We start from the raw sequence: 25,796 nt of genomic DNA, 5'->3' as shown, positions 1-25,796 counted from the left end.
ACAGTGCGGCACTCCCTCAGTACTGACCCTCTGACAGTGTGGCACTCCCTCAGTACTGACCCTCTGACAGTGCGGCACTCCCCCAGTACTGACCCTCTGACAGTGTGGCACTCCCTCAGTACTGACCCTCTGACAGTGCAGCACTCCCTCAGTACTGACCCTCTGACAGTACAGCACTCCCTCAGTACTGACTAACCGGCGTATGACACTCCCTCAGTGCTGCACAGGGAACATCTGCCTGAATTACATGCTCAAATCTCTGGAACAGGGCTCAAACCCATAGTTGTGACTAGGAAGCGAGTATTACCCATTGCTCCATGGCTGTCAGTGAGAGTGACCAGACTCACCGTCTGAGTTTTATCCATGTGGACTAGCACTTTGATGAGGTGCCATTAAACGGTCCCAGCTTTCAGAGGACAGTTCTCCTTCAGAAAAAGGCAGGGGGAGATTTGGGGCTTAGAGGGAATTGCTTTTGGAAATAAATTCCATTTCTATCGTTGCAAATTCAAAGCCCGAGGCTTTTGTGACCCAGACATAAAGAATATATTTTGGTGCGCAGTGGTTAGCACAGCTGCCTCACGGCGCTGAGGTCCCAGGTTCGATCCCGGCTCTGGGTCACTGTCCGTGTGGAGTTTGCACATTCGCCCCGTGTCTGCGTGGGTTTCGCCCCCACAACCCAAAGATGTGCAGGCTAGGTGGATTGGCCACAATAAATTGCCCCTTAATTGGAAAAAAATGAATTGGGTACTCTAAATTTATTTAAAATAAGAAAAAATCTATATATATTTTGGTGAATGGTCAGATACCTGCAATTGTAAATGGGGACTCCTGGTGTGAACTCCGTTGGGGAAGAGCTGAATACTAACACCTTCTCACCGTCTCCCTTGCATTATAGTATTACCAACATGGCAGCCGGATTATTACATCATAGGTTTAGAATCATTGAAATGACTGCACTGTTCTGTTGCCGGGCGTTAGGCTACACTCCTGAACCGTAGCCTGTTCCGGGTTTACAATACAGCCCTTCAGAGTCTTAGGGGCCACATGCGTCCCGTTTCTCACATCCCTCATATCAGAGGTGGATGCAGGTTGTAAAACCAGATCCCTCTGCCAGAGGCACTGACACTTTGCGATGGGTTCCCCTGGGCGGCCTGCAGCAGCTCAGAGAGGGCCTGTTCTTTGCCACCTGAACTTTGGATGTGGTCGGCCTGTTGGACTGGGGAGGCACATCGCTAGGTGCACCCTTTTATAGTGAACCTACAATACCCTGCACGCAGCACGCGGGACACGGTTGATTGTTCTCCCCGCGTGTCTCGAGGAGTATGAGCTCCCCCGCTAACTACGGGGCTGATACGATGTTTTATATAAGGTCAGCCAGGTAGGAACCGACCGAGAGACGGGAAGGAGCCGGTGAGGTTCAACCGGGCTCACCTATAAATGGTACGTATTTTACAAAAATCTCTTGTTTGTGTTACTCGCCTGTCTCCCGTCACCTTTATCAAAGAACCGCACACACCCCAACCCGCCAGCCACAACTGTGTCTACATCCCAGGTCACAGCATTGGATAGGGATTACGAATGTGGCAGTTTCTGGGCGTGATTCTCCCTGCTGGGGGACTAAGTTCCCACGCCCGCCAGAACACGGGCGAGAATCACTCCGGACTTTTTCCTCGAATGCCCTTGACTGCTGAAGTGATCCCCACCTCTTCATTCGCCTGAGGAAGGAGCAGCGCTCCGAAAGCTAGTGATTCGAAATAAACCTGTTGGACTTTAACCGGGTGTTGTAAGACCTCTTACTGGGCACACCCCAGTCCAACGCCGGCATCTCCACGTGATGGGAGTCTCTGTGTCCGAGCCTTTGGGATAGTGATCGGTTGTCTGGGAGGCTCCGGCCGGGATTCTCCGGTCGTCGACGCCGAAATTGCGTTCAGCGATCGGCAGAGAATACCCGTTTCTGACCAAAGTGGGGGTGACGCCGCTTTCACGGTGCTCCACCCTCTCCAAAGCGGCGGACTCTGCGAGTACGCTGGGCGCTGTGTCGATTGCCTCAGGAAGTTGCCTGAGGCCCACACCCCGATGTTCCGCCCCCGACCGGCCGAGTTTCCGAAGGCGTGGGTCTCTCATGGTCTCACCCGTCGGGAACATGGCATGGCGGCTGCGCAGTCAGTCCAGCCCCGCCACAGTCGGGGGAGGGCCGAGCCTTTGGGATATTGACCGGTTGTGCAGGATCTCTCTCCCCGAGCCTTTGGGATATTGACCGGTTGTGCGGGATCTCTCTCCCCGAGCCTTTGGGATATTGACCGGTTGCGCGGGATCTCTCTCCCCGAGCCTTTGGGATATTGACCGGTTGTGCGGGATCTCTCTCCCCGAGCCTTTGGGATATTGACCGGTTGTGCGGGATCTCTCTCCCCGAGCCTTTGGGATATTGACCGGTTGCGCAGGATCTCTCTCCCTGAGCCTTTGGGATATTGACCGGTTGCGCGGGATCTCTCTCCCCGAGCCTTTGGGATATTGACTGGTTGTGCAGGATCTCTCTCCCCGAGCCTTTGGGATATTGACCGGTTGCGCGGGATCTCTCTCCCCGAGCCTTTGGGATATTGATCGGTTGCGCGGGATCTCTCTCCCCGAGCCTTTGGGATATTGACTGGTTGTGCAGGATCTCTCTTCCCGAGCCTTTGGGATATTGACCGGTTGCGCGGGATCTCTCTCCCCGAGCCTTTGGGATATTGATCGGTTGCGCGGGATCTCTCTCCCCGAGCCTTTGGGATATTGACCGGTTGCGCGGGATCTCTCTCCCCGAGCCTTTGGGATATTGATCGGTTGCACGGGATCTCTCTCCCCGAGCCTTTGGGATATTGACCGGTTGCACGGGATCTCTCTCCCCGAGCCTTTGGGATATTGATCGGTTGTGCGGGATCTCTCTCCCCGAGCCTTTGGGATATTGACCGGTTGCGCGGGATCTCTCTCCCCGAGCCTTTGGGATATTGACCGGTTGTGCGGGATCTCTCTCCCCGAGCCTTTGGGATATTGACCGGTTGTGCGGGATCTCTCTCCCCGAGCCTTTGGGATATTGACCGGTTGTGCGGGATCTCTCTCCCCGAGCCTTTGGGATATTGACCGGTTGTGCGGGATCTCTCTCCCCGAGCCTTTGGGATATTGACCGGTTGCGCGGGATCTCTCTCCCCGAGCCTTTGGGATATTGACCGGTTGCGCGGGATCTCTCTCCCCGAGCCTTTGGGATATTGACCGGTTGCGCGGGATCTCTCTCCCCGAGCCTTTGGGATATTGACCGGTTGTGCAGGATCTCTCTCCCCGAGCCTTTGGGATATTGACTGGTTGTGCAGGATCTCTCTCCCCGAACCTTTGGGATATTGATCGGTTGCGCGGGATCTCTCTCCCCGAGCCTTTGGGATATTGATCGGTTGTGCGGGATCTCTTTCCCCGAGCCTTTGGGATATTGACCGGTTGTGCGGGATCTCTCTCCCCGAGCCTTTGGGATATTGACCGGTTGTGCGGGATCTCTCTCCCCGAGCCTTTGGGATATTGACCGGTTGTGCGGGATCTCTCTCCCTGAGCCTTTGGGATATTGACCGGTTGTGCGGGATCTCTCTCCCCGAGCCTTTAGGATATTGACCGGTTGCGCGGGATCTCTTTCCCCGAGCCTTTGGGATATTGATCGGTTGCGCGGGATCTCTTTCCCCGAGCCTTTGGGATATTGACCGGTTGTGCGGGATCTCTCTCCCCGAGCCTTTGGGATATTGATCGGTTGTGCGGGATCTCTCTCCCCGAGCCTTTAGGATATTGATCGGTTGCGCGGGATCTCTCTCCCCGAGCCTTTGGGATATTGACCGGTTGCGCGGGATCTCTCTCCCCGAGCCTTTAGGATATTGATTGGGAGTGGGGAAGTTACTGGAATTCTAGCTTGGGCTGAAGTGAAATCCATATGCACCATCATTGCAGAGTTCATCAAACCCGACACCAAGAGGGGCTTGAAACTGAAATATCCGGATCCGTATGCATCAGGTCAGTCATTAGGGCAGCACCGTGGCACAGTGGTTAGCACTGTGGCATCACAGCGCCAGGGTCCCAGGTTCGATTCCCCGCTGGGTCACTGTCTGTGTGGAGTCTGCACGTTCTCCCCGTGTCTGCGTGGGTTTCCTCCGGGAGCTCCGGTTTCCTCCCACAGTCCAAAGACGTGCTGGTTAGGTGGATTGCCCATACCAAATTGCCCTTAGTGTCCATAAGAAAAAAGGTTAGGAGGGGTTATTCGGTTACGGGGATAGGATGGAAGTGAGGGCTGAAGTGGGTCGGTGCAGACTCAATGGTCCGAATGGCCTCCTTCTGCATTGTATCTTCTATTATCCACCTCGGCTGTACAGCCCATATATCAAATCTGTGATTCAGTGGACAGAAGTCTCACTTCTGGGTCAGAAGGTTGTGGGTACAAATCCCACTGCAAAGACGTGTGTACAAAACTCCTGGCTGGCACACCAGTGCAGTACCGAGGGAGCACTGCACATTAATACGATCATGGCTGACCTGATAATCGTCTCAACTCTGCATCTCTACCTAGCACCCCCTTACCAAGTATCCATCCACCTGCACCTTGAAAAAAATCAAAGATCAAAGCTCCTGCTTCCACTGCCTCTTCAGGAAGCGAGTTCAGAAGCTCATGGCCTTCTGCGAGAAATTATTTCTCCTCACCTCCGATTTAAATGAGGTAGCGCAAGTGGCTAGCACTGTGGCTTCACAGCGCCAGGGTCCCAGGTTTGATTCCCCGCTGGGTGACTGTCTGTGCGGAGTCTGCACGTTCTCCCCGTGTCTGCGTGGGTTTCCTCCGGGTGCTCCGGTTTCCTCCCACAGTCCAAAGACGTGCAGGTTCGGTGGATTGGCCGTGATAAATTGCCCTTAGTAACCAAAAGGTTTAGGAGGGGTTATTGGGTTACGGGGCTAGGGTGGAAGTGAGGGCTTACGTGGATAGGTGGAGACTCGATGGGCCGAATGGCTTCCTTCTGCACTGTATGTTCTATGTTCTTATTTTTAAACAGTGACTCCTGGTTCTAGATTCTTCCACAAGAGGAAACGTCTGCTCCACATCCACATCAAGACCCCCTCAGGATCTCAGCTGAGATGTTTAATTGAGCTCGCAACTATTATTGAAGAAAGGCCCCGCCTCAGCCCTTCCTGCCTTGCCCCCTGTGTTCTGCTCAATATATTACCGTGTCATTATCACATTGCCATTTGTGGGATCTTGCTGTGCATAAATTCTCTGCTGCATTTCCTACTTTACAACAGTGACTACACATCAAAGTACTTCATTAGAGGGCAGCGTGGTGGAACAGTGATTAGCACTGTTGCCTCACGGCGCTGAGGTCCCGGGTTCGATCCCGGCCCCGGGTCACTGTCCGTGTGGAGTTTGCACATTCTCCCCGCGTCTGCGTGGGTCTCACCCCCACAACCCAAAGATGCGCAGGGTATATCTGTCCCTGTTAATGCTACAATGCTAATTTATCTCCATGTCTTTCTTTGATCTGAATTAAACAGTTTGGCTGGCCCTTCCGAAGGGGTAGATGAGCCTCTGACTGCCAACAGCAACAATGGAAGTTTTACATTCTGGAAGGACACCAATCCCAAAAGCAGGTATTGGCCTTTTCCCCAATTCCCCCTGATGTGTTGGGTAAGCTGGGTCTGCGGGGACTGCGTTTACTGGAGCAGAGAGAGAGACAGGCTTCCAACACTTGAAGAAATGCAACTCTATTTTATTGAACTCTTAACTATTAAACATACTTGAACTGTGGGTTGACACTATGCTGAGTTGACTGGAGACCTGAGGCTAACCTGACCAGACTATCTTACTGCCACATGGTGGATGGTCTAGTTGTCGCTCACAGGCTCTGACTGTCTCAGAGGCTGCATCCCCAGAGAGCGGGAAAACTAGTGCCCTCTATTTTATAGTGGCCGTGTCCTGCCTGGTGATTGGCTGCTATGTTCTGTGTGTTCATTGGTCATCCTTTGTGTCAATCAATGTCTGTCTGTGCACCATCATATACTTGTGTGTATATTATGACCCCCCCCCTCCCTCTGTCCTCTCCAGAAACATGGCTCTCCTCATCCTGCCCTGCTCACTGACCATTCTGCCCTCGCTGCGCTCCCTGTTCACTCCCAGTGTCCTCACAATTAAAGATTAAAATTCTCACCTTTGTCCACGAATCCTGCCCCTCCCCCACCCCGGTCTCGCTCCTCCCTATTTTGCTAACCCCCTCCAATCGTGCAAACGCCACCCCACCCCACAAGACTCTCTGCACACACTCCTCCATCTCTGGCCTCTTGTGTGTAGCCCTCCTCCCATCAGCCCACCTTTGCTGTCCATGCCTTCGGCACGTTCTCGAATGTTTTGAACCACTGAAATGTTTTAATTTCCATTCAGAGTGGGCAGCACGGTAGCACAGTGGTGAGCACAGTTGCTTCACAGCTCCAGGGTCCCAGGTTCGATTCCCGGCTTGGGTCACTGTCTGTGCGGAGTCTGCACATTCTCCCCGTGTGTGCGTGGGTTTCCTCCGGGTGCTCCGGTTTCCTCCCACAGTCCAAAGATGAGCAGGTTAGGTGGATTGGCCATGGTAAATTGCCCTTAGTATCCATAATGTTCAGGTGGGGGTCACTGGGTTACGGGATAGAGTGGAGGTGTGGGGCTTAAGTGGGGTGCTCTTTCCAAGGGCCGGTGCAGACTTGATGGGCCAAATGGCCTCCTTCTGCACTGTAAATTCTAGGAATACACTCCCTACCCCTCTCACAGGGATACAAGAAACAGGAGCAGTGGTGGACCATTCGGTCCATCAAGCCTCCTCCCTCATTCATGGCTGATCTTGGGGTTGCAATTCCACTTTCCTGCCCACTCTCCCTATCCCTGAGACTACAAATCGACTCCACCTTACATATATTCAACGTCGGAGCATCGATAATCCTCTGGGACAGGGAATTCCAAAGATTCACAACCCTCATCCCAGTCCCAATAATGGATCACTTTTCCTCAGACTGTGCCCCCCTCCCTCGTGTTTTAGATTCCTCAACCAGCGGAGAGAATCACCCAGCGCCCACCCTGTCAAGCAACTTCAGAACCGTGTACGCTTCAATCCCGACCCTCCCTGCTCCTCAATTTAGACTCTTATTCAAACACCTTAACTTTGTTGGGCTTTTCCAATCATCCTGTGAGGGACTTGGGGATGCTCTATTCTGTTATAGATACAACTCTGATGAAGTTGTCTTGTAATAGATGTTTGTCGACTTTCATTTGAATTTGCAGGTCAGGCCTGTGGTGATATGTATCACTGTAAATACACAAGGGGTTAATATAAATACACTACGACTAAGTAAACACTAGAGGGAGCACCAGAGACGTCATGACATGCAGACATGCAGCTAATGAACACATAGAATAGGACACGACCAATGGGCAGTCAAGACACCGAGAGGTGACAATACCACAAGGGGGCATTACACAACCCATGTCTAAGGACAGGGCACACAGGCTCTGGCTCTTTCCACAGGCGACACTTAGAGAGTAGGACAGGGGCAGATCAGCAGCATCACACCCACCACGTGGCTTAGAGCAGACTGGTTAGTTAGACTGAGTTACTATAGAAAGATTAGCAGGAGAGTCGAACTCATAGAGAACTGTGCTGATGGTTCTATAAATCACATTGAACTTACTGTGATACTGGAGTATCTTTTGGTCAAAGCTGAATCGAGTTGCAGCCTGTGTTATCCCAGAGTAAGGCCCAAGGGGTGATAAAGGCCGACGTCCTGGCCTTTGCCTCCCTGGTGGCCTGGAAATGGATCTTACTGGGTTGGAGGGACTCGGAGCCCCCGAAGGCGGGGTGTGGGTTGGCGACATGGTGGGGTTTCTCAGACTCGAGAAAATTAAATTTGCCTCGAGGGGTTTGCTCGGAGGTGGCAGCCGTTCATCGACTTCTTCGAGGAAAATTAATCTGTCAGCAGGTCGCCGGGGGGGGGGGGGGGTTGTAAGGAGGATGGGAGGCATGGGAGAGACGAGTAAGGATAGAACCAATGGAGGGATGGTGGGAGAAGGTGGCATTGTTTGTGTAAGCCATGTTGGCTGGGGCTTGTGCCCGGGGGTGGTTGTTGGTTATATAGTTTCTGTTTCTGTTGAAACTTGGTGTTTAAAATTGTTAACATCATAAATGCCTCAATAAAATATTTTCTTAAAAAAAATGAATTTGCAGGTCAGAAGACTATCCTGAAGGGATTGAATCGATAACAGAGGAGAGCATGAATGCGTGTTTTTCATTTCAAATGGATAAAAATAACACTATTATCAGGTAATTGCTGTGAGAGATAAATATTGGTCAAAAGAACTCCACCCCCCCCCCCCCCCCCCCCCCCCCCCAATCCCCAGCTCCAATTTGGAATAATGCCGAGGGATTTTTTACAGTCATCCAAGCAGGTTAAGGTCTGATCCACAAGATGGCACCTCTGACAGTTGCCGTTCCCACAGTGTTACACTGGAGGGTCAACGCTGGTCTTTGTGCTCCAGCCTCGGAGTGCAATTTGAGGCTGAAAACTTGTGATGCGGGGCGCTGTCATCTGGGCCAGAGCCACACCAATAGGAGCAGAAATGGGCCATTCAGCCCATCAAACCTGCTCCACTAAGTGAGACTGTGGCCTGTTTCTGTACTGTAGATTCTGTTCAACTATGATAGGAGATATGTTTTGCCAATCACAGGGCTGCATTCTCTACCTATCTGACAATCTCCACAACTGTCCCCAATCCTGCAATCTCAAATATGACGCAACAAGTCATAAAGTAAGGTATGGTTGCCATAGTCCCAGATGACCAGAGGCTGCTTTCCCCTCTTGTCTTTCAAATAAATTTAGAGTACCCAATTATTTTTTTCCAATTAAGGGCCAATTTAGCCCGTCTAATCTACCGACCCTGCACATCTGTGGGTTGTGGGAGTGAAACCCACGCAGACACGGGGCTGCTTTCCCCTTTGAGGGGGGGAGCTGACTGGTGGTGATTTAATCTGAGGATCACACCTCAGGCGAGGGGCGAGGTTGAGAAGGCGGGGTCGTCATGAATAACCTCAGCCGGTGCGGGAATTGAACCCACGCTGCTGGCCTCGCTCTGTATCACTGACCAGCTGTCCAGGTGACTTAGCTAAACCGGCCCCCACCAGCAAGCCAGTAGCACAGTGGATAGCACTGTGGCTTCACAGCACCAGGGTCCCAGGTTCTATTCCCACTTGGGTCACTGTCTGTACGGAGTCTGCAGGTTCTCCCCGTGTCTGCGTGGGTTTCCTCCGGGTGCTCCGGTTTCCTCCCACAGTCCAAAGATGTGCAGGTTAGGTGGATTGGCCGTGATAAATTGGCCTTAATCTTCAAAAAGAAGTTAGGCGGGGTTACTGGGTTATGGCGATAGGGTGGAGGTGTGGACATACGTAGGGTGCTCTTTCCAAGAGCCGGTGCAGACTCGATGGGCCGAATGGCCTCCTACTGCACTATAGATTCTATGATAAACATTGTAATGTAACAATAAATAATTTCCTGATGGATCCAATTTGGGACTGGGTTATATCATGTTCTATTGATCTGCAAAATGGTTTCAGAATAATTGAATATTCAAATTATTTATTCCATACAACAGCCCTGAGTATTTTCAAAGTGAGGACGTCATGGATGGATGTTTCATCCATCAGATGGATTCAGGTAAATCAAACAGGTATGTGCTCCAATTTATTAATGCTGTTGAATCAGATGTAAAATGCAACTTATTCACAAGTGATAATTGAGTAGTCAAGTCGTTTGATGTCCAGCACACATGACCATTAAACAGCGACTCTGGTGTTGATTGTTCAACATTTCGGACAAAGACAGCTTCATACAACTGAACTTTATTTTTTTTAAATATAAATTTAGAGTACCCAATTATTTATTTATTTTTCCCAATTAAGAAGCAATTTAAATGGCCACTCCACCTACCCTGCACATCTTTGGCTTGTGGGGGCGAAACCCACGCAGACACGGGGAGAATGTGCAAACTCCGCACGGACAGTGACCCAGGGCTGGGATTCGAACCCGGGTCCTCAGCCCTGCAGTCCCAGTGCTATCCGCTGCGCCACCGTGCTGCCCTCAACTGAACTTTATTGACAAATCTTCGCACATTTAACCTACACCGAACTATTAACCGATGACTAGGCAAAAAGCTGATGAGGTATTACCCACACAAAATGACGTGATCAAGTTCCATCAGAGGCAATGAGTCTTTTTTTTATTACTTAATCAGAGTTACAAAGCCAGAGTTCAGAATGTGGTCAGGGGCACACCCCTAATCCAGCTCCCTGCCTGCTCCAAAAACCAATTCAAATTGAATCCAATTCATGGTCCCCACCAGAGAGACGTACCACATCCAGGCATCACACCTGACCTCACGCTCATCTTAGCCAAAAGGCCGAGAAGCAATAGAGGGTCTTTAATTGCCGTTCAGCCACCTTGTTGTTGCAAGGGTAACTTCCGGGTTCTCACTGTTCAGCGTTCCGAGTCTTTGTGCTTTTATTCAATTTCTTTCCCCAGCATTAGAATTTTCCATGGAATACAGTGGAACACAGGAATACAGACCGCCCTCTGCCTGCCCTGAAGACATCCTTTTGTTCAGCAATCCTGCGGACCGGCTATTAACCTTCTGTTTTGACACATTTACAAATGCAGGACAATGGGCTAATTGGCTTGAGTACAGGACGCTGTCCAGTTGACTAGTTTATTAAAATTGACCTTTCATCTCTCCTCATCACGAAATCTGCAGGGTTGGCTTATTTTCCCATCATGATTTGAGAACTTGGCCTGTTGGCCATTTACAGCTGAAACTGCAATTGCGGCCATTTTTTCAACTGCAGACTTGTCCATTTTCTCAGACTGCCTCAGGCTCAGCCATGGCTACACTGCTTATCAGTCACTGGTACAAAGAGAATTGCGTACTTCCATTCAAAAATTAGTTGGAGGTGAACGGCTGTTGAGTTTTTGTGAACAGAAAAGCTATTTGCCAATTTGTTCATAGCATCTGTGTGTCCATCTGTCCAATTATAATTCTTCGTCCCATCTCTTTAATTACAATCCTTCAGTTAGCCTCTTTCTCTATCGCTAGTCCCACAACTCATCTTTCCCCCCTATCCCCTCCAATCTTCAATGTATCTCTCACTGTCCAGGTATTTTTCACAAGAATACCCAATGGCAATTAAGGATTCTGTTCTGCTGTATTAATTTTTGCTATAAACGGTATTTGGCGGTGAATATCATGAATAATGTTGTTCATTGTCAATAAACAATGGAGTAGATCTCATCTGCAACAGGAGTCCCCCCACACCATCAAACAGGCCTGTTGATCTACCCATGGTACATTTCATTTCACAGCTTGACAAAACTCTCTGAAGTGAAATTAGTGAAGGATAATTGTGCTGTACTCATTCGGCAAGTTAATGCAGCTAAAACAGCCAGGTACTTGTTTCATTCCCAACACCTACAAATGATGGTAGTTATATGTTGAGGTCCATTATGTCTACTAGATTCTGTTTGTTAGTTTCTACACTGTGGGATATTGGATTCCCTGGGATCACCCCATGCATATTGGATTCTGTTTTGCCTCCTTGGATTTCTTTTATCCAAAGTTCGTGGCCACGCGTATCCCAGGCATTAGCCACAGATCTTGCCATTCTGCTGGTGGACTGGATGATTCTGTCGTCTGATTCAGTCACTGTTCCTTTGTAACCATCAGCTCCCCTCTGCATTCCTTACTGTCTCGGCAGATGCAGCACGTAATTAAAAAAAGGCAAATGGAATTTATTGCAAATGGACTGGAGTATAAAAGTTGAGAAGTGTTGTTGCAATTGTATAGGGTGTTGGTGAGACCACATCTGGAGTATTGTGCCCAGTTTTGGTCTCCTTATTTGAGGAAGGATGTGGTGGCTTTGGAGGAAGTTCAGAGGAGGGTCACCAGGTTTATTCCGGGGATGAGAGGGTTGACTTTTGAGGAGAGATTAAACAGTTTGGGCTCATACTCGCTGGAGTTTAGAAGGATGAGAGGGGATCTGATCGAGGTGTATAAAATACTAAGAGGGATTGATAAAGTAAACATCGACCAAATGTTCCCCCTTGTGGGGCAATCTGGAACGAGAGGTCACAGATATAGGTTGGGAGGCGGTAGATTTAAAACTGAGATGAGGAGAAACTACTTCTCGCAGAGGGTGGTGAATTTGTGGAACTCGCTGCCCCATAGCGCGGTGGAGGCGGAATCATTAAATGGTTTCAAGATATTTCTGATTTTAAAAAACGGGTTAAAGGGATATGGGGAACAGGTAGGGAGGTGGATTTGAGACCAGGAAGAGATCAGCCAGGGTCTGATTGAATGGAGGAGCAGGCTCGAGGGGCTGAATTGCCGATTTCTGCTTCTAATTTCTATGTTGGTTCCAAAGTAGCTGAACATTGCTGAGCAGCAGTTCTGTCCACAGCCCATTCCCAAAGATGAGAGAGCATTAGTCCAGTTCCTTAAACCTTCACCTTGAGATGAGTGGTCTGTGAGGCCACTTCAGGGGGCAGTTAAGGGTCAACCACATTACTATGAGTCTGGAGTCACGTGTAGGCCAGATAGGACAGGACAGCAAATTTCTTAGTGAATCAGGTGGGTTTTTATGGCAATCGATGACAGTTGTCATGGTCACCATTACTGAGACCAGCTTTCAACTCCACCAGTTGCCATGGTGGGATTGGAACCCATTGCCCAGGACATCAACCTGGGTCTCTGGATTATTAGTCCAGTGACAGTAACCACTGTGCCACCATCTCCCTGAGTCTGACCTTTAATCCGTGCATCAGTCAGCGGAAAAGTATTTAAACTTTCATTTCTTATTTTGTGACCCTGTTTCTCGCATTGAGTAGGGACGAAGATAGCTTTCCTGTCAAGAAGAACAACACAGGCGATGAACCCAGGTGAGAACCTTCTTCCTTCCGCTGGTATTGTTGGCAGTGAAGATAAACACCTTGGGTTATAATATTTTTTAGGAGGGCCAGAATGGGATGAAAGAAAGACATTTCTATATCACCTTTCACACCCTCAGTACATCCCAATATCCAAATTAGCGCTCCCGAAAAATACTGACTGTTGTAACAGGGAAACTGGGCTTCAATAAATGCACAGTAAGATCCCACAAAAAAGCAATGCGATTAAAGATCAGAAAATGTTGGCCAGGACAATGAAAGAACTCTCCTATTCTTCTTCGAATAGCAGCTGTGAGCAGGAGCCCAGTGCGGAGTAGACAGGGCTTTGGTTTAATGTCTCATTGGAGGTTGGCACCTCCAACAATGCAGTGCTCCACAGAATAACTACAGTGCCGAAGGAGGCTATTCAGCCCATCAGGTCTGCCCTGCCCCTTCGAATGAGCGCTCGACCCATGTCCACTCCCCCGCCGGCCCCACCGTGTCCCAGTAACCCCATAACCTAACCTGGACACTAAGGGGCAATTTAGCGTGGCCAATCCACCTAACCCGCACGTCTTTGGACTGTGGGAGGAAACCGGAGCGCCCGGAGGAAACCCACGGACACACGGGGGAGAACGTGCAGATTCCGCACAGACAGTGACCCGAGGCCGGAATCGAACCCGGGTCCCAGACGCTGTGGGGCCGCAGTGCTAACCACTGTGCCAGCATGCACTCCCTCAGTACTGGCACCAAGTATCTCGGCCTGGCTTATGTGTCGAAACCTCTGGAGCGGGACTATTGTTCCTTTTCTGTTCATCGTTTAAGGAAAATACTTTGTCCTGGTCATAACAGGACCTCGCTGTGGGAGAATGCTATGTGGGTGACCCTGTCGAGGCTACATTTAATGCCCATCTCTCAGTAACCCCCCATGGCATTAAGAGTTAGGTTGCCAACGCTGTTTTGACATAGTCCTGGAGACCCTTGATTAAGAACCCCACCATGCAGCGAGGGACGGGAGTCACATGTAACCAGACCACACACGGATTCCTGGCCTGAAGGACAATAGCTGAGTTTTCAACGACAACCTGGCCATTCTTGTGGTTATTTTCCCAGCCTCCTACGGTGTAATTGCAGTACACCAATAAAGTGAAACGCTGTGTATCTGAAACCAAAATGTTCCGAAGGAGAGTCATGCTGGACTGGAAATGTTAACTCGTTTCTCTCTCCACAGATGTTGTCAGACCTGCTGTTGCTCTGTTTCTCTGGTTCTAAATATGGCGGTCAATATGGTCGCCTTCCTTAATCCTAATTATGTTTGCTTTAGAGTCGCCAGCCTGGCGTGGTTGTTGTTTTTGGCCTCTCCCTCGATACCGCCACAAGGTTCAAACCCGAATACTGATCAAAGAGCCAATACACCAGTTAGTTAGTTCAAAGTCAATACTATTTATTTACACACACAGTAAGATCTACACATGCACAAAGTACTACAAACCAAACTATCTCTACCGCTAACGCCTATACATAGCTTCGGGTGCCCACTCAGTCAGAGGAACAATGGCCGTTGTTTGGATCTGAGGTTGCTGGGTTCGAAGTGGTACAGGAGAACAGCTAAGGTCGTCCGTCTGGTAGCAAACGTTGACCTTGGACTTACTTGCTTCTGGTGCAGCTGGTGGAAGGGTCTCTCCGCTTTGAGAGCCAAATCCAAGAGAGCGATTCTCTCTCGGGGCCTTCTTCTCATACCCGAAGGGGCTTCGTGCGCTTTTGGGTGGGCCTTGAACTTGGCCCCAATTAATTGGGTTGTATCTTGATCACTCGTATTGATCTTGACCAATAAAGGGGTGGGTGCCCTGATGGTTGGGCGGGTCCTATGTGGCCGTTGGCCTTGCTTTGTTTACGCTTTCGGTTTGGGGAACCGGCGACGGGATGTCTGGAGCTAGATCGGTTGCTTGAGTGTCTTTCCTTTGTTCCCGGGGATGGGCCATCAATATGTTAATTGCCCTACAGTTTCAGTCCCGTCTGGGAGCTGTTTCTTCAATATGCATACAGGCTCTGTGCCTGCTTGCTTTCCGAACATTGTCCATAGCTCCCTGCAGTCTTTGCGATCATCCATTTTGTATTCTGGAAGTGGCCATCCCAGATGGCTACACGGCTGAGCTTTTCCAGCACATTTCTGTTTTTATTTGAAACTCGCAAACCCAGGATTGCTAGCCTGGAACCAGCATCATCTGGCAATGTTTGGCCTTCTGAGCTGGGGAATGGACTCAGGCCTGAATATTCTGTGGTGCAGTGCTCCTCAAAGCAATTCTTGGAGGGGTCGGATGGTGGGGGCGATTAGGAAACAGCGCTGAGACGTTGATGGAAAACTGAACCTGTCGTATTCTATCCAGATATCAGCACGATTACAAAATCTACAGGACTCCGCTCTTTGCTGCCATATTTGAAGGAGATCTGAACACCGTAGATGCTCTGCTACAAACTATCGAGGAATCTAATGGTTGTCTCTCTCACCAAAATTTCAAAGGTAAGGAAGGATATGCGGCGAGAGGTTGTGTTTGTAAAACATCCACAATCCTGTCTCTCAATAAATTCTCACAATTTGACAATTTGTATTTGAAGTGTGGTGACATAGCATAGTGGTTAGCACTGTTGCTTCACAGCGCCAGGGTCCCAGGTTCGATTCCCGGCTTGGGTCACTGTCTGTGCAGAGTCTGCACGTTCTCCCCGTGTGTGTGTGGGTTTCCTCCGGGTGCTCCGGTTTCCTCCCACAGTCCAAAGATGTGCAGGTTGGGTGGATTGGCCACGATAAATTGCCCCTTAGTGTCCAGAAAAGGTTAGGTGGGGTTACTGGGTTGCGGGGATAGGGTGGAGGTGTGGGCTTAAGTGGGGTTAAGGGCTGGTGCAGACTAGATGGGCCGAATGGCTCCTACTGCACTGTAAATTCTATGATCTATGTCCCGAAAGACGTGCTGTTGGGTAATTTGGACATTCTGAATTCTCCCTTTGTGTACCCGAACAGGCGCCGGAGTGTGGCGACTAGGGGATTTTCACAGTAACTTCATTGCAGTGTTAATGTAAGCCTACTTGTGACATTGCGGTAGTCACCACTGTTTGTATATATTACGTATATGACAAGTAATACGGTAAGGCTCCTGTACTACAGGTACGGGGGTAGATCCCTGCCTGCTGGCTCCGCCCAGTAGGCGGAGTATAAATGTGTGTGCTCACCGAGCTGCAGCCATTTCGGCAGCAGCTGCAGGAGGCAACACATCTCTGCTTAATAAAGCCTCGCTCACTCTCTACTCTCGTCTCGTCGTAATTGATAGTGCATCAATTTATTAAGCAGAGATTTTACAGCAATGGCTCTCCGCATCAAGCCAGATCGCCTGCAGCTGCGCCCTCAAGCAGACAACGCCACGTCGGCCTTCGCCCATTGGCTAGCTTGCTTTGAAGCCTACATCGGATCAGCGACAGAACAACCCTCAGAGGTACAGAAACTCCAGATCCTGTACTCCCGAGTGAGCTCTGATATTTTTCCCCTTACCCGGGACGCGGCCAACTACACTGAGGCACTTCTGAAAGAGAACTACACCCGGCCGATCAACAAACTCTACGCCAGGCACCACCTGTCCATGCGGCAACAACTCCCCGGTCAGTCATTGGACGATATATGGCGTGTCCTGCCCGCCCCGGCGAGGAACTGCGATTGCCAGGCAGTCTCGGCCATTGAACATACCGAACTCCTAATCAGGGACGCTTTTGTTACGGGCATAGAGTCGGTGTACATCCGCCAGCGCCTCTTAGAAGGGGGTACACTTGACCTCGCGGCGACCAAGAAACTCGCGACCTCACTAACGGTAGCCGCCCATAATGTACAAGCGTACGCCTCCGACCGCACGGCGCCCCCCTCCTGGACATCGTGGACCCCACCAGCGACTGTCCCCAGCCAACCCCAAGCCTGCGCCGCGCGGCAGCCAGCCAACTCCGGGGGGCCCAAGTGCTATTTCTGCGGGCAGACAAAGCACCCCCGGCAGCGCTGCCCGGCGCGGAGCCCAATCTGCAAGGCCTGCGGTGTGCCAGGCCCGGTCGATCGCCGCTGTAACCAGGCCCATTGTTCCTGCACCCCACCACGTGCGGCCCGTGGGCGCCGCCATCTTCCCCCATCAGACCTCGTGCGGCCCGTGGGCGCCGCCATCTTTAATGCTGCCTGCCACGTGCACCCCATGGGCGCCGCCATCTTCGCCGCCATTTTGGACGGTGTCTCAGGACCCCTGCTCGTCAGGCACCTCATCGGGCCGCTCATCGCCCGCAACCGCCGATGACCAGCCCGGGGCCCAACAATACCAGCCGCAGCTCGCCTCCATCACGCTTGACCAGTCCCGGCCACACAACCTCACAACCACGACAACGACGGTGAAAGTCGATGGCCACAACACACCTTGCCTTCTCGACTCTGGGAGCACGGAGAGCTTCATCCACCCCGAGGCGCTGCTCCCTCGCGGTGCACCCCATTACCCAACGAATCTCCCTGGCCTCCGGATCCCACTCCGTGGAGATCCGGGGGTACTGCACCGCCACTCTCGCTGTCCAGGGCGTAGAGTTTCGGCGGGCCCCTACCACCCCTTACTGTATGCGGCCTCACGACCCTTAAGGTCGACCCACCTTCCCTGTTTGCAAACCTCACCCCGGATTGCAAACCCGTCGCCCCCAGGAGCAGACGGCACAGCGCCCCGGACAGGACCTTCATATCAGGTCGGAGGTCCAGCGGCTGCTGCGGGAAGGCATCATCGAGGCCAGCAACAGCCCCTGGAGAGCCCAATGGTAGTTGTAAAGACTGGGGAGAAACACAGGATGGTCATTGACTACAGTCACACCATCAATCGGTACACGCAGCTCGACGAGTACCCCCTCCCACACACATCTGATATGGTCAATCAGATTGCGCAGTATCGGGTCTTCTCTACAGTGGACCTGAAATCTGCCTAACCCACTGCCCAAAACGATGCCTGGGATTCTGTGGTGAATGTATAATTACTGATAATTCACCAATGCACTGTATTATTTTATGTTATACTTCTCCACGTGTCTTCGAGTGAATTGATGGTCGCATCAGTTTCTTCTCATACTTGGGTGGGGTGCTCTTTCCGAGAGCCGATGCGGATTCGATGGGATGGGTGGCCTCCTTCTGCACGGTAAATTCTATGATAATCTATGATTAATCTAGGACAAAGGTTCGGCACAACATCGTGGGCCGAAGGGCCTGTTCTGTGCTGTATTTTTCTATGTTCTATGTACACTTTAAAAATGCTCACATACATGTAAATAGTTTTTCCACCACATCCGCTGGACTCTTTTTCAACAGGGGGTGAATGTGGTAGTCACCACTGTTTGTATATTTTACGTATATGAGAAGTAATATGGTAAGGCTCCTGTACTACAGGTACGGGGGTAGATCCCTGCCTGCTGGCTCCGCCCAGTAGGTGGAGTATAAAGGTGTGTGCTCACCGAGCTGCAGCCATTTCGGCAGCAGCTGCAGGAGGCAACACACCTCTGCTTAATAAAGCCTCGATTACTCTCTACTCTCGTCTCGTCGTAATTGATAGTGCATCAGACACTAATAAAGATTATTATTATTACTCACTATTCGAACAGTCAGCAAACAATTGGCAAGCAAATGACGGCCTCAAGGTTTATTGTCTCACCCCAAGGTTGTCACCTCCAACACTCCCCGTTTCTGCGCTGAGGAAATCTGGGGTTATGGTATTTGTGTTATTTGAGACATGTCATGTGGTGAGTGCAACACCTCTGTGGCAGCCAGGTTGGGTGGAAAAAAAAGGCAGAAAGAGTTAACGCCATCATGTTGGCTGCCAATGGGTGGGGGTTTCAATAATGGAAAGAGAAAAGTTTGCATTTGTATAGCACCTTCCACGTCTCGGGACAGCCCGGAGTGCTATACAGCCAATGATGCACTTGTTTGAAGTGTAGTCACTGTTGGTATCTAGAAAACGTGACAGCCATTTTGTGCACAGCAAGATCCCACGCACAGCAATGTGTCCATGATTAGATAACCTGTTTTATTAATGTCGCTTGAGGGTTAATATTGGCCCAGGATATGGGGGTGGGGAACTTCCATGTAGCTGTGGGGTCTCTTGCAGCCCCCTGACAGGGCAGACCGGGCCTCAGTTCAGCTTTTTGTTTATAAATTTAGAGTACCCAATTATTTCTTTGCAATTAAGGGGCAATTTAGCGTGGCCAATCCACCTACCCTGCACATCTTTGGGTTGTGGGGGCGAAACCCACGCAAACACGGGGAGAATGTGCAAACTCCGCACGGACAGTGACCCAGGGCCGGGATCGAACCTGGGACCTCGGCGCCGAGAGGCTGCAGTGCTAACTACTGCGCCACCGTGCTGCCCTGGTCCTCCGCACTGTGAGGCAGCAGTGCTAACCACCGTGCTGACCCTGGACTTCGGTTCAACACTTAATCGTCAACATCCACCATTAAGAATGGCTTGATAGCGGCACGGTGGTTAGCACTGCTGCCTCACAGCTCCATCGACCCGGGTTCGATTCCGGCCTTGGGTGACTGTCTGTGCGGAGTCTGCACGTTCTCCCCGTGTCTGTGTGGGTTTCCTCCCACAGTCCAAAATGTGCAGGTTAGATGGATTGGCCGTGATAAATTGCCCCTTAGTGTCCAAAAGGTTAGGTGGGATAGGGTGAAGGCGTGAACTTGCGTACGGTGCTCTTTACAAGGACCAGTGCAGACCCGATGGGTCGAATGGCCTCCTTCTGTATTCTGTGATCAAAGAACAATACACCACAGGAACAGGCCCTTCGGCCCTCCAAGCCTGTACCGGTCATGATACCAACCTTGGCCAAAACCCTCATCCCTTCCTTGTGCCGTATCCCTCTATACCCGTCCTGTCCATGTGTTTGTCAAGATGCCGCTAATGTATCTGCTTCCACAACCTCCCCTGGCAACGCGTTCCAGGCACTCGCCACCCTCTGTGTAAAAAACTGCCTCGCACGTCTCCTCTAAACTTTGCCCCACGGACCTTAAACCTATGCCCCCCTGGTGACTGACCCCTCCACCCTGGGAAAGAGTGCCTGCCCATCCACTCTATCCATGCCCCTCATAATCTTGTAGACCGCTTTCAGGTCGCCCCTCAACCTCCGTCTTTCCAATGAAAACAGTCCGAGTCTATTCAGCCTCTCCGCGTAGCTTCTGAAAGATGTCATTGCCTGGCTCGCTCATTATGTTGAGGAGCAGAGGCCATCTACTCCTCCTAAATCACAAACTGAGCTCAAAATGTACCTCATGTACCTAGAGATGACAAAGCGTACAAGTCATTCGTTCAGCCTCCGCTGGACTGGATTTTTTTCTTAAAATTTAGAGTACCCCATTATTTTGTTTCCAATTAAGGGGCAATTTGGCATGGCCAATCCACCTAACTTGCACATCGTTTGGGTTGTGGGGGTGAAACCCTTGCAGACACGGGGAGAATGTGCAAACTCCACACGGACAGTGACCCAGGGTGGGGATTCGAACCCGGGTCTTCAGCGCCGCAGTCCCAGTGCTAACCACTGCGCCACCCTCCGCTGGACTATTTAGGCCAGATCTCAGGAAGGATGTCACAGTCTTGGAGCAGAGGGGTTTTTCACGGGAACTTCATTGCAGTGTTAATGTTAGCCCACCTGTGACACTAGTAACGATTATTATTAAGATCTGCTAAATGATACCAGGATGTGGGATTTTAGTTGGAGGGATTGGAGAAACTGAGATTATTGTCTTTAGATCAGTAAACATCAAGGGAAGATTAAATAGATGTTCAAAATCATGAAGTGTTTTGATAAAGTAAATAAGGAGGACCAGGAACCAGAGGTACACATGGTAAAGAGAATCGGCAAAAGAATGTAACGGGAAATCGAGAAAACAAAGTTCACACAGAGAATTGTTCGGACCGGGAGTACGCCACCTGAGACAATGGTGGAATCAAACTCAATAAGAACTTTGAAAAGGACCAATGAAAAGGACTGATTTACAGAGCTACGAGGAAACAACTGGGCTCTGGGACCAGTTGGGTTGATTTGTGAACGCGCTAAGCACACATACCTCAGCCCAAATGGCCTCTGCCTGTGCTGTAAGATTCCACTTTTCTGACAGTACAAAATAACTCAGTGAAGAGAAAATAATTAAAAGCAGTCAATAGTGTCATAATATACACCAGTATATCATGGTGCAGACACACACACTGATGGACACACAGTGGGACCAATCAACACACACAACACCTCAGCCAATCACCAGTTAGAGCACACGCACTATAAAGACAGGGGGCATCAGAGTTCCCGCTCATTCGAGCTGCAGCTTCCTAGTAGGACAGAGCTCACAGCCTGCAGCACAGACATTCACCATGTCCTGAGTGCATTGACTGGTTAGGACAAGGCATAGGTCTTTAGTTAAAGCTAGTATTGTGTTAACCCACAGTGAGAGTATGTTAAACAGTTAATGACTCAATAAAATAGTGTTGCACTATTTCAAGTGTTGGTGACCTGTATGTGTTCCACGGATCCAGAGCGCCCAACACAACATGATACCAGGAGTTGAGGGATATTAGCACTTCTTAGACCTACCTGCAAGTGATCTGCCTTCCGCCAGCATTCCGTCATCCTGCAAAATGGACAAGATCAGCCCTCCGCCGCCGCTCCGCATCACCGGCAACCTCGGGGCCAACTGGAAGATATTCAAACAGTGCTTCCAGCTCTTCCTTGAGGCCACAGACAGGGAGGACACCTCGGATACCAGGAAGATTGCTCTCCTCCTCTCCACGGCCGGAGACCATGCCATCCACATTTTCAATTCTCTCACCTTTGCGGATGATGAAGATAAAACAAAGTTCAAGACGGTCCTCTTCAAGTTTGACACTCACTGCAGCGTAGAGGTAAATGAAAGCTTTGAGCGCTACGTGTTCCAACAGCGTTTGCAGGGTAAGGATGAACCTTTCCAATCCTTTCTCACACCTCTGCATCCTTGCGCAATCTTGCAGCTACGGGCCCACCTCCGACTCCATGATACGCGACCAGATCGTTTTCGGTGTTCAGTCGGATCCCCTACGTCAGCAGCTCCTCAAAGTAAAGCAGCTCACCCTAGCGACCGCCATTGAGGCCTGTGTCCTACACGAAAACGGCACGAGTCATCGTCCGCTGGTCAATTTAATACAGAAAGACTTGAACGACATGACACCTCGCCTCCGGCGTATTCTTCTCAAGCTCCGGCGATATGACTTCCAGCCGGTATACACCCCAGGCAAAGACCTCATCATTGCTGACGCTCTCTCCAGGGCAGTCAACACTCCGTGTGACCCAGCGGGATTCGTCTGCCAGGTTGACGCCCATGTGGCCTTCGTGGCCTCCAATCTACCTGCCCCGGAAGAACGCCTCGTCCAAATTTGCCACGAGACGGCGGCTGACCCCTAGCTACAGCGTGTCATGCGCCACCTAACAGACGGGTGGCTCAAGGGCCAATGCCCCCAGTTCTATAATGTCAGAGATGATCTGGCAGTAGTAGACGGGGTTCTCCTGAAACTGGACCGCATTGTCATCCCGCACAGCATGCGCCAGCTCGACCTGGAACAGCTACACGAGGGTCACCTTTACGTGGAGAAGTGTCACCGACGGGCCCGAGAGGCAGTGTACTGGCCCGGCATCAATGAGGACATCGCCAACACAGTGCTCAACTGCCCCACTTGTCAGCGGTTCCAGCCGGCCCAACCACGTGAGACCCTGCAGCCCCATGAGTTGGCCACGTCACCTTGGACCAAGGTGGGCATCGACCTGTTCCACGCGCTGGGTAGAGACTATGTCCTGATTGTGGACTACTTTTAAAATTACCCGATTGCATGATATCACATCGTCTGCAGTCACCCGTGCCTGTAAGGACACCTTTGCTCGACACGGCATCCCGCTCACGGTTATGTCGGACAATGGCCCCTGCTTCGCCAGCCAGGAATGGTCCAACTTTGCCAGGCAGTACAATTTTGCCCATGTGACATCCAGTCCCCTGTACCCCCAATCCAATGGCAAAGCGGAGAAGGGCGTCCACATAGTCAAACGGCTCCTCTGCAAGGCTGCCGATGCTGGGTCCGATTTCTACCTCGCCTTGCTGGCCTATCGCTCCGCCCCACTGTCCACGGGCCTGTCGCCAGCCCAGCTGCTCATGGGTCGCACTCTGAGGACGACGGTGCCATCCATTCATGTCCCAGACCTCGACCACGTTCCGGTCCTTCAACGAATGCAGCTGTCTCGTGCACAGCACAAGGCGGCTCATGACTCCCGTGCAGCTGATCTCCCTGCTCTGGCTCCAGATGACAACGTCTGCATCCATCTTCCGGATGGTGGCTGGTCTGCAACCGCTGTTGTCCTTCGGCAGGTGGCCCCCCGCTCGTTCCTGGTTCGTCTACCAGATGGCTCCATTCGGCACCGCAATCGACGCGCCCTTCGTTTTGTTCCGCGCTCGCTACGTGATCCTCCACTGTTGCCTCGCCCTCCTGCTGACTCTGCCATGGACTATGCAGAGATCCCGGTCACTCTGCATCCTCCTCACTCTGACGCATTCCAGCCCGCTCTTCAGCCGGCAGCTCCCGACCCACCCTTGAGGCGGTCAACCAGAATTCGTCGCCCACCTCTGAGACTTAATTTGTGAACTTTGTGGACTTATAGACTTTCTGAATTGTTTTGTTCTTCCGTTTGATCGTTTACGTGGTTTGTATAACGTGTTCATCTCGTTATTCATCTTGCATTCTGTTTTTCTGCACCAGGCACCTTCCCATGTAAATAGCTTAGTTCTCATGTACATAGTCCTGTAAATATGTCTTTCACACACACATAGTTAGGGACATTCTCACCATACTCTATTTATTGCCACACATGTATATTCTTTTATAAAAGGAGGGATGTCATAATATACACCAGTATATCATGGTGCAGACACACACACTGATGGGACCAATCAACACACACAAACTCCACAGCCAATCATCAGTTAGAGCACACGCACTATAAAGACAGGGGGCATCAGAGTTCCCGCTCATTCGAGTAGCAGCTTCCTAGTAGGACAGAGCTCACAGCCTGCAGCACAGACATTCACCATGTGCTGAGTGCATCGACTGGTTAGGACAAGGCAAAGGTCTTTAGTTAAAGCTAATATCGTGTTAACCCACAGTGAGAGTATGTTAAACCGTTAATGACTCAATAAAATAGTGTTGCACTATTTCAAGCGTTGGTGACCTGTATGTGTTGCACGGATCCAGAACGCCCAACACAACAAGATTCAGAAAGGAAATCTGGAGACTTCCTCTTTGAGGAGGTGCTGGATGGGACAAATGCAGCAAATGTGGGGTCTATAGATTTTCAGAGTGTTTGGCCATTGGGGAGGATCGAGGGGGAAGGAATTAGGAGAATATTACATACCTTCACAGGAATCAAATCCACATATTGTGAGATTGATGGGGTTGCACCCATGATGCATCATTATTTTTTGTGGATGGATCAAAAATCTTTTGTGAAATTAATAACTTCATAATTAAACTTTATAGATTCAGAAATACAAGATGAAGTCATTGAGATAATTGTCACCCGAGATGAACTTTTGGGTGACAGAATGGCACAGTGTTTAGCACTACTGCCTCACAGCGCCGGGGGCCCGGGTTCCATTTCGGCCTGGGGCCTGTCTGTGCGGCGTCTGCGGGTTCTCCCCGCATCGGCGTGGGGTTTCCTCCGGGGGCTCCGGCTTCCTCCGACATTCCAAAGACAAGCAGCATAGGTAGATTGGCTACACTAAATTGGCCCTTAGTTTGTGTGAGCGTGGTCATGCTTGATGTGGAGAGGTGCCCCTCAAGCTATATATCTCGCGACCTGTTCCAGGAACGATTCGCTACAGAAGCAGATAAAGGTCTGACCTTTGCACCATCAGAATGTGGAAAGGTTGAGAGAGAGCGAGAGAGATGATCTTTGGACAGTTTGCTGTTTCCTGTTCCGTACGTTGGACTATCAATGCAGGTTTTGCAATTTTTCTGTCAAGTTAGGAAATTTGTGAGCAAAAATGATTGAATTCAGGTGAGTGAACTTGCAAAAGCCACGGGGAGACGGCGGGATTGGTGTTTGAGGTTGATGATGATTTGTTATGTTGTAGGTGTAACATAAGCGGCTTCCTTGTGGTGCACTTGACAAAGGAAGGTTCAGACGTGGAGATAACTTCAACACGTTTATTAAACTATTTACACTTCTATTACTCAGGTTAGACACTACTGCTAATCCTACTATAGCTTCCCAGACTGACTAACCAGTTGCTGCAATCCACGTGGTGGGAGTGATATTGAATCAACCCTGTGTCTCTACTCACTGACTGTCTCCACTGGAAAGAGGCAGATCATGTGTGTGGTGTCCTTTATATATGGGTTGGTGTTATGCCCCCCTGTGGTCGTGTCACCTCCTTGTGTAACGTGAATGTCTATTGGTCGTGTCCTATCTAACTGATCTATTGGCTGAGTGTGTGTGTGTGATGTTTCTGGTGCTCCATCTAGTGTCTGGCTAGCCTACATGCATTTACATTGATGCACATCACCACATCCCCCCTTTTTTATATGTTACATATTTTCTGCACACTTTGAGAAAATTGAACAAAGAATAGGGAGATAAGGTAAGGTATACAAGTCATGGGAACAGTAATTAAATAATAAGTCCAAATCATTTGTGTGAGTCCATAAACCATCAATCACCATGGTCAAATGTCTCTTGGTTATGAACGCCATCAACGACCC

The 25,796-nt window shown here is 50.4% G+C and overlaps 1 protein-coding gene across 1 annotated transcript in view; it reads left to right on the top strand.

Moving 5' to 3' along the window:
- LOC140386993 (transient receptor potential cation channel subfamily V member 3-like) overlaps positions 1 to 25,796 on the top strand; it is a 60,878-nt gene that overhangs the window by 12,947 nt on the left and 22,135 nt on the right. Inside the window, exons 3-7 of the mRNA XM_072469952.1 lie at positions 5,545 to 5,640; positions 8,241 to 8,336; positions 9,662 to 9,736; positions 12,943 to 12,993; positions 15,369 to 15,502. Coding sequence (XP_072326053.1) covers positions 5,545 to 5,640; positions 8,241 to 8,336; positions 9,662 to 9,736; positions 12,943 to 12,993; positions 15,369 to 15,502 — 452 coding nt within the window. The remainder of the gene's footprint in view (positions 1 to 5,544; positions 5,641 to 8,240; positions 8,337 to 9,661; positions 9,737 to 12,942; positions 12,994 to 15,368; positions 15,503 to 25,796) is intronic.

This window comes from Scyliorhinus torazame, chromosome 12, assembly GCF_047496885.1.
Source record: "Scyliorhinus torazame isolate Kashiwa2021f chromosome 12, sScyTor2.1, whole genome shotgun sequence".
NCBI classification, from domain to species: Eukaryota; Metazoa; Chordata; class Chondrichthyes; order Carcharhiniformes; family Scyliorhinidae; genus Scyliorhinus; species Scyliorhinus torazame.
This window is presented reverse-complemented; position numbering and strand designations above follow the sequence as displayed.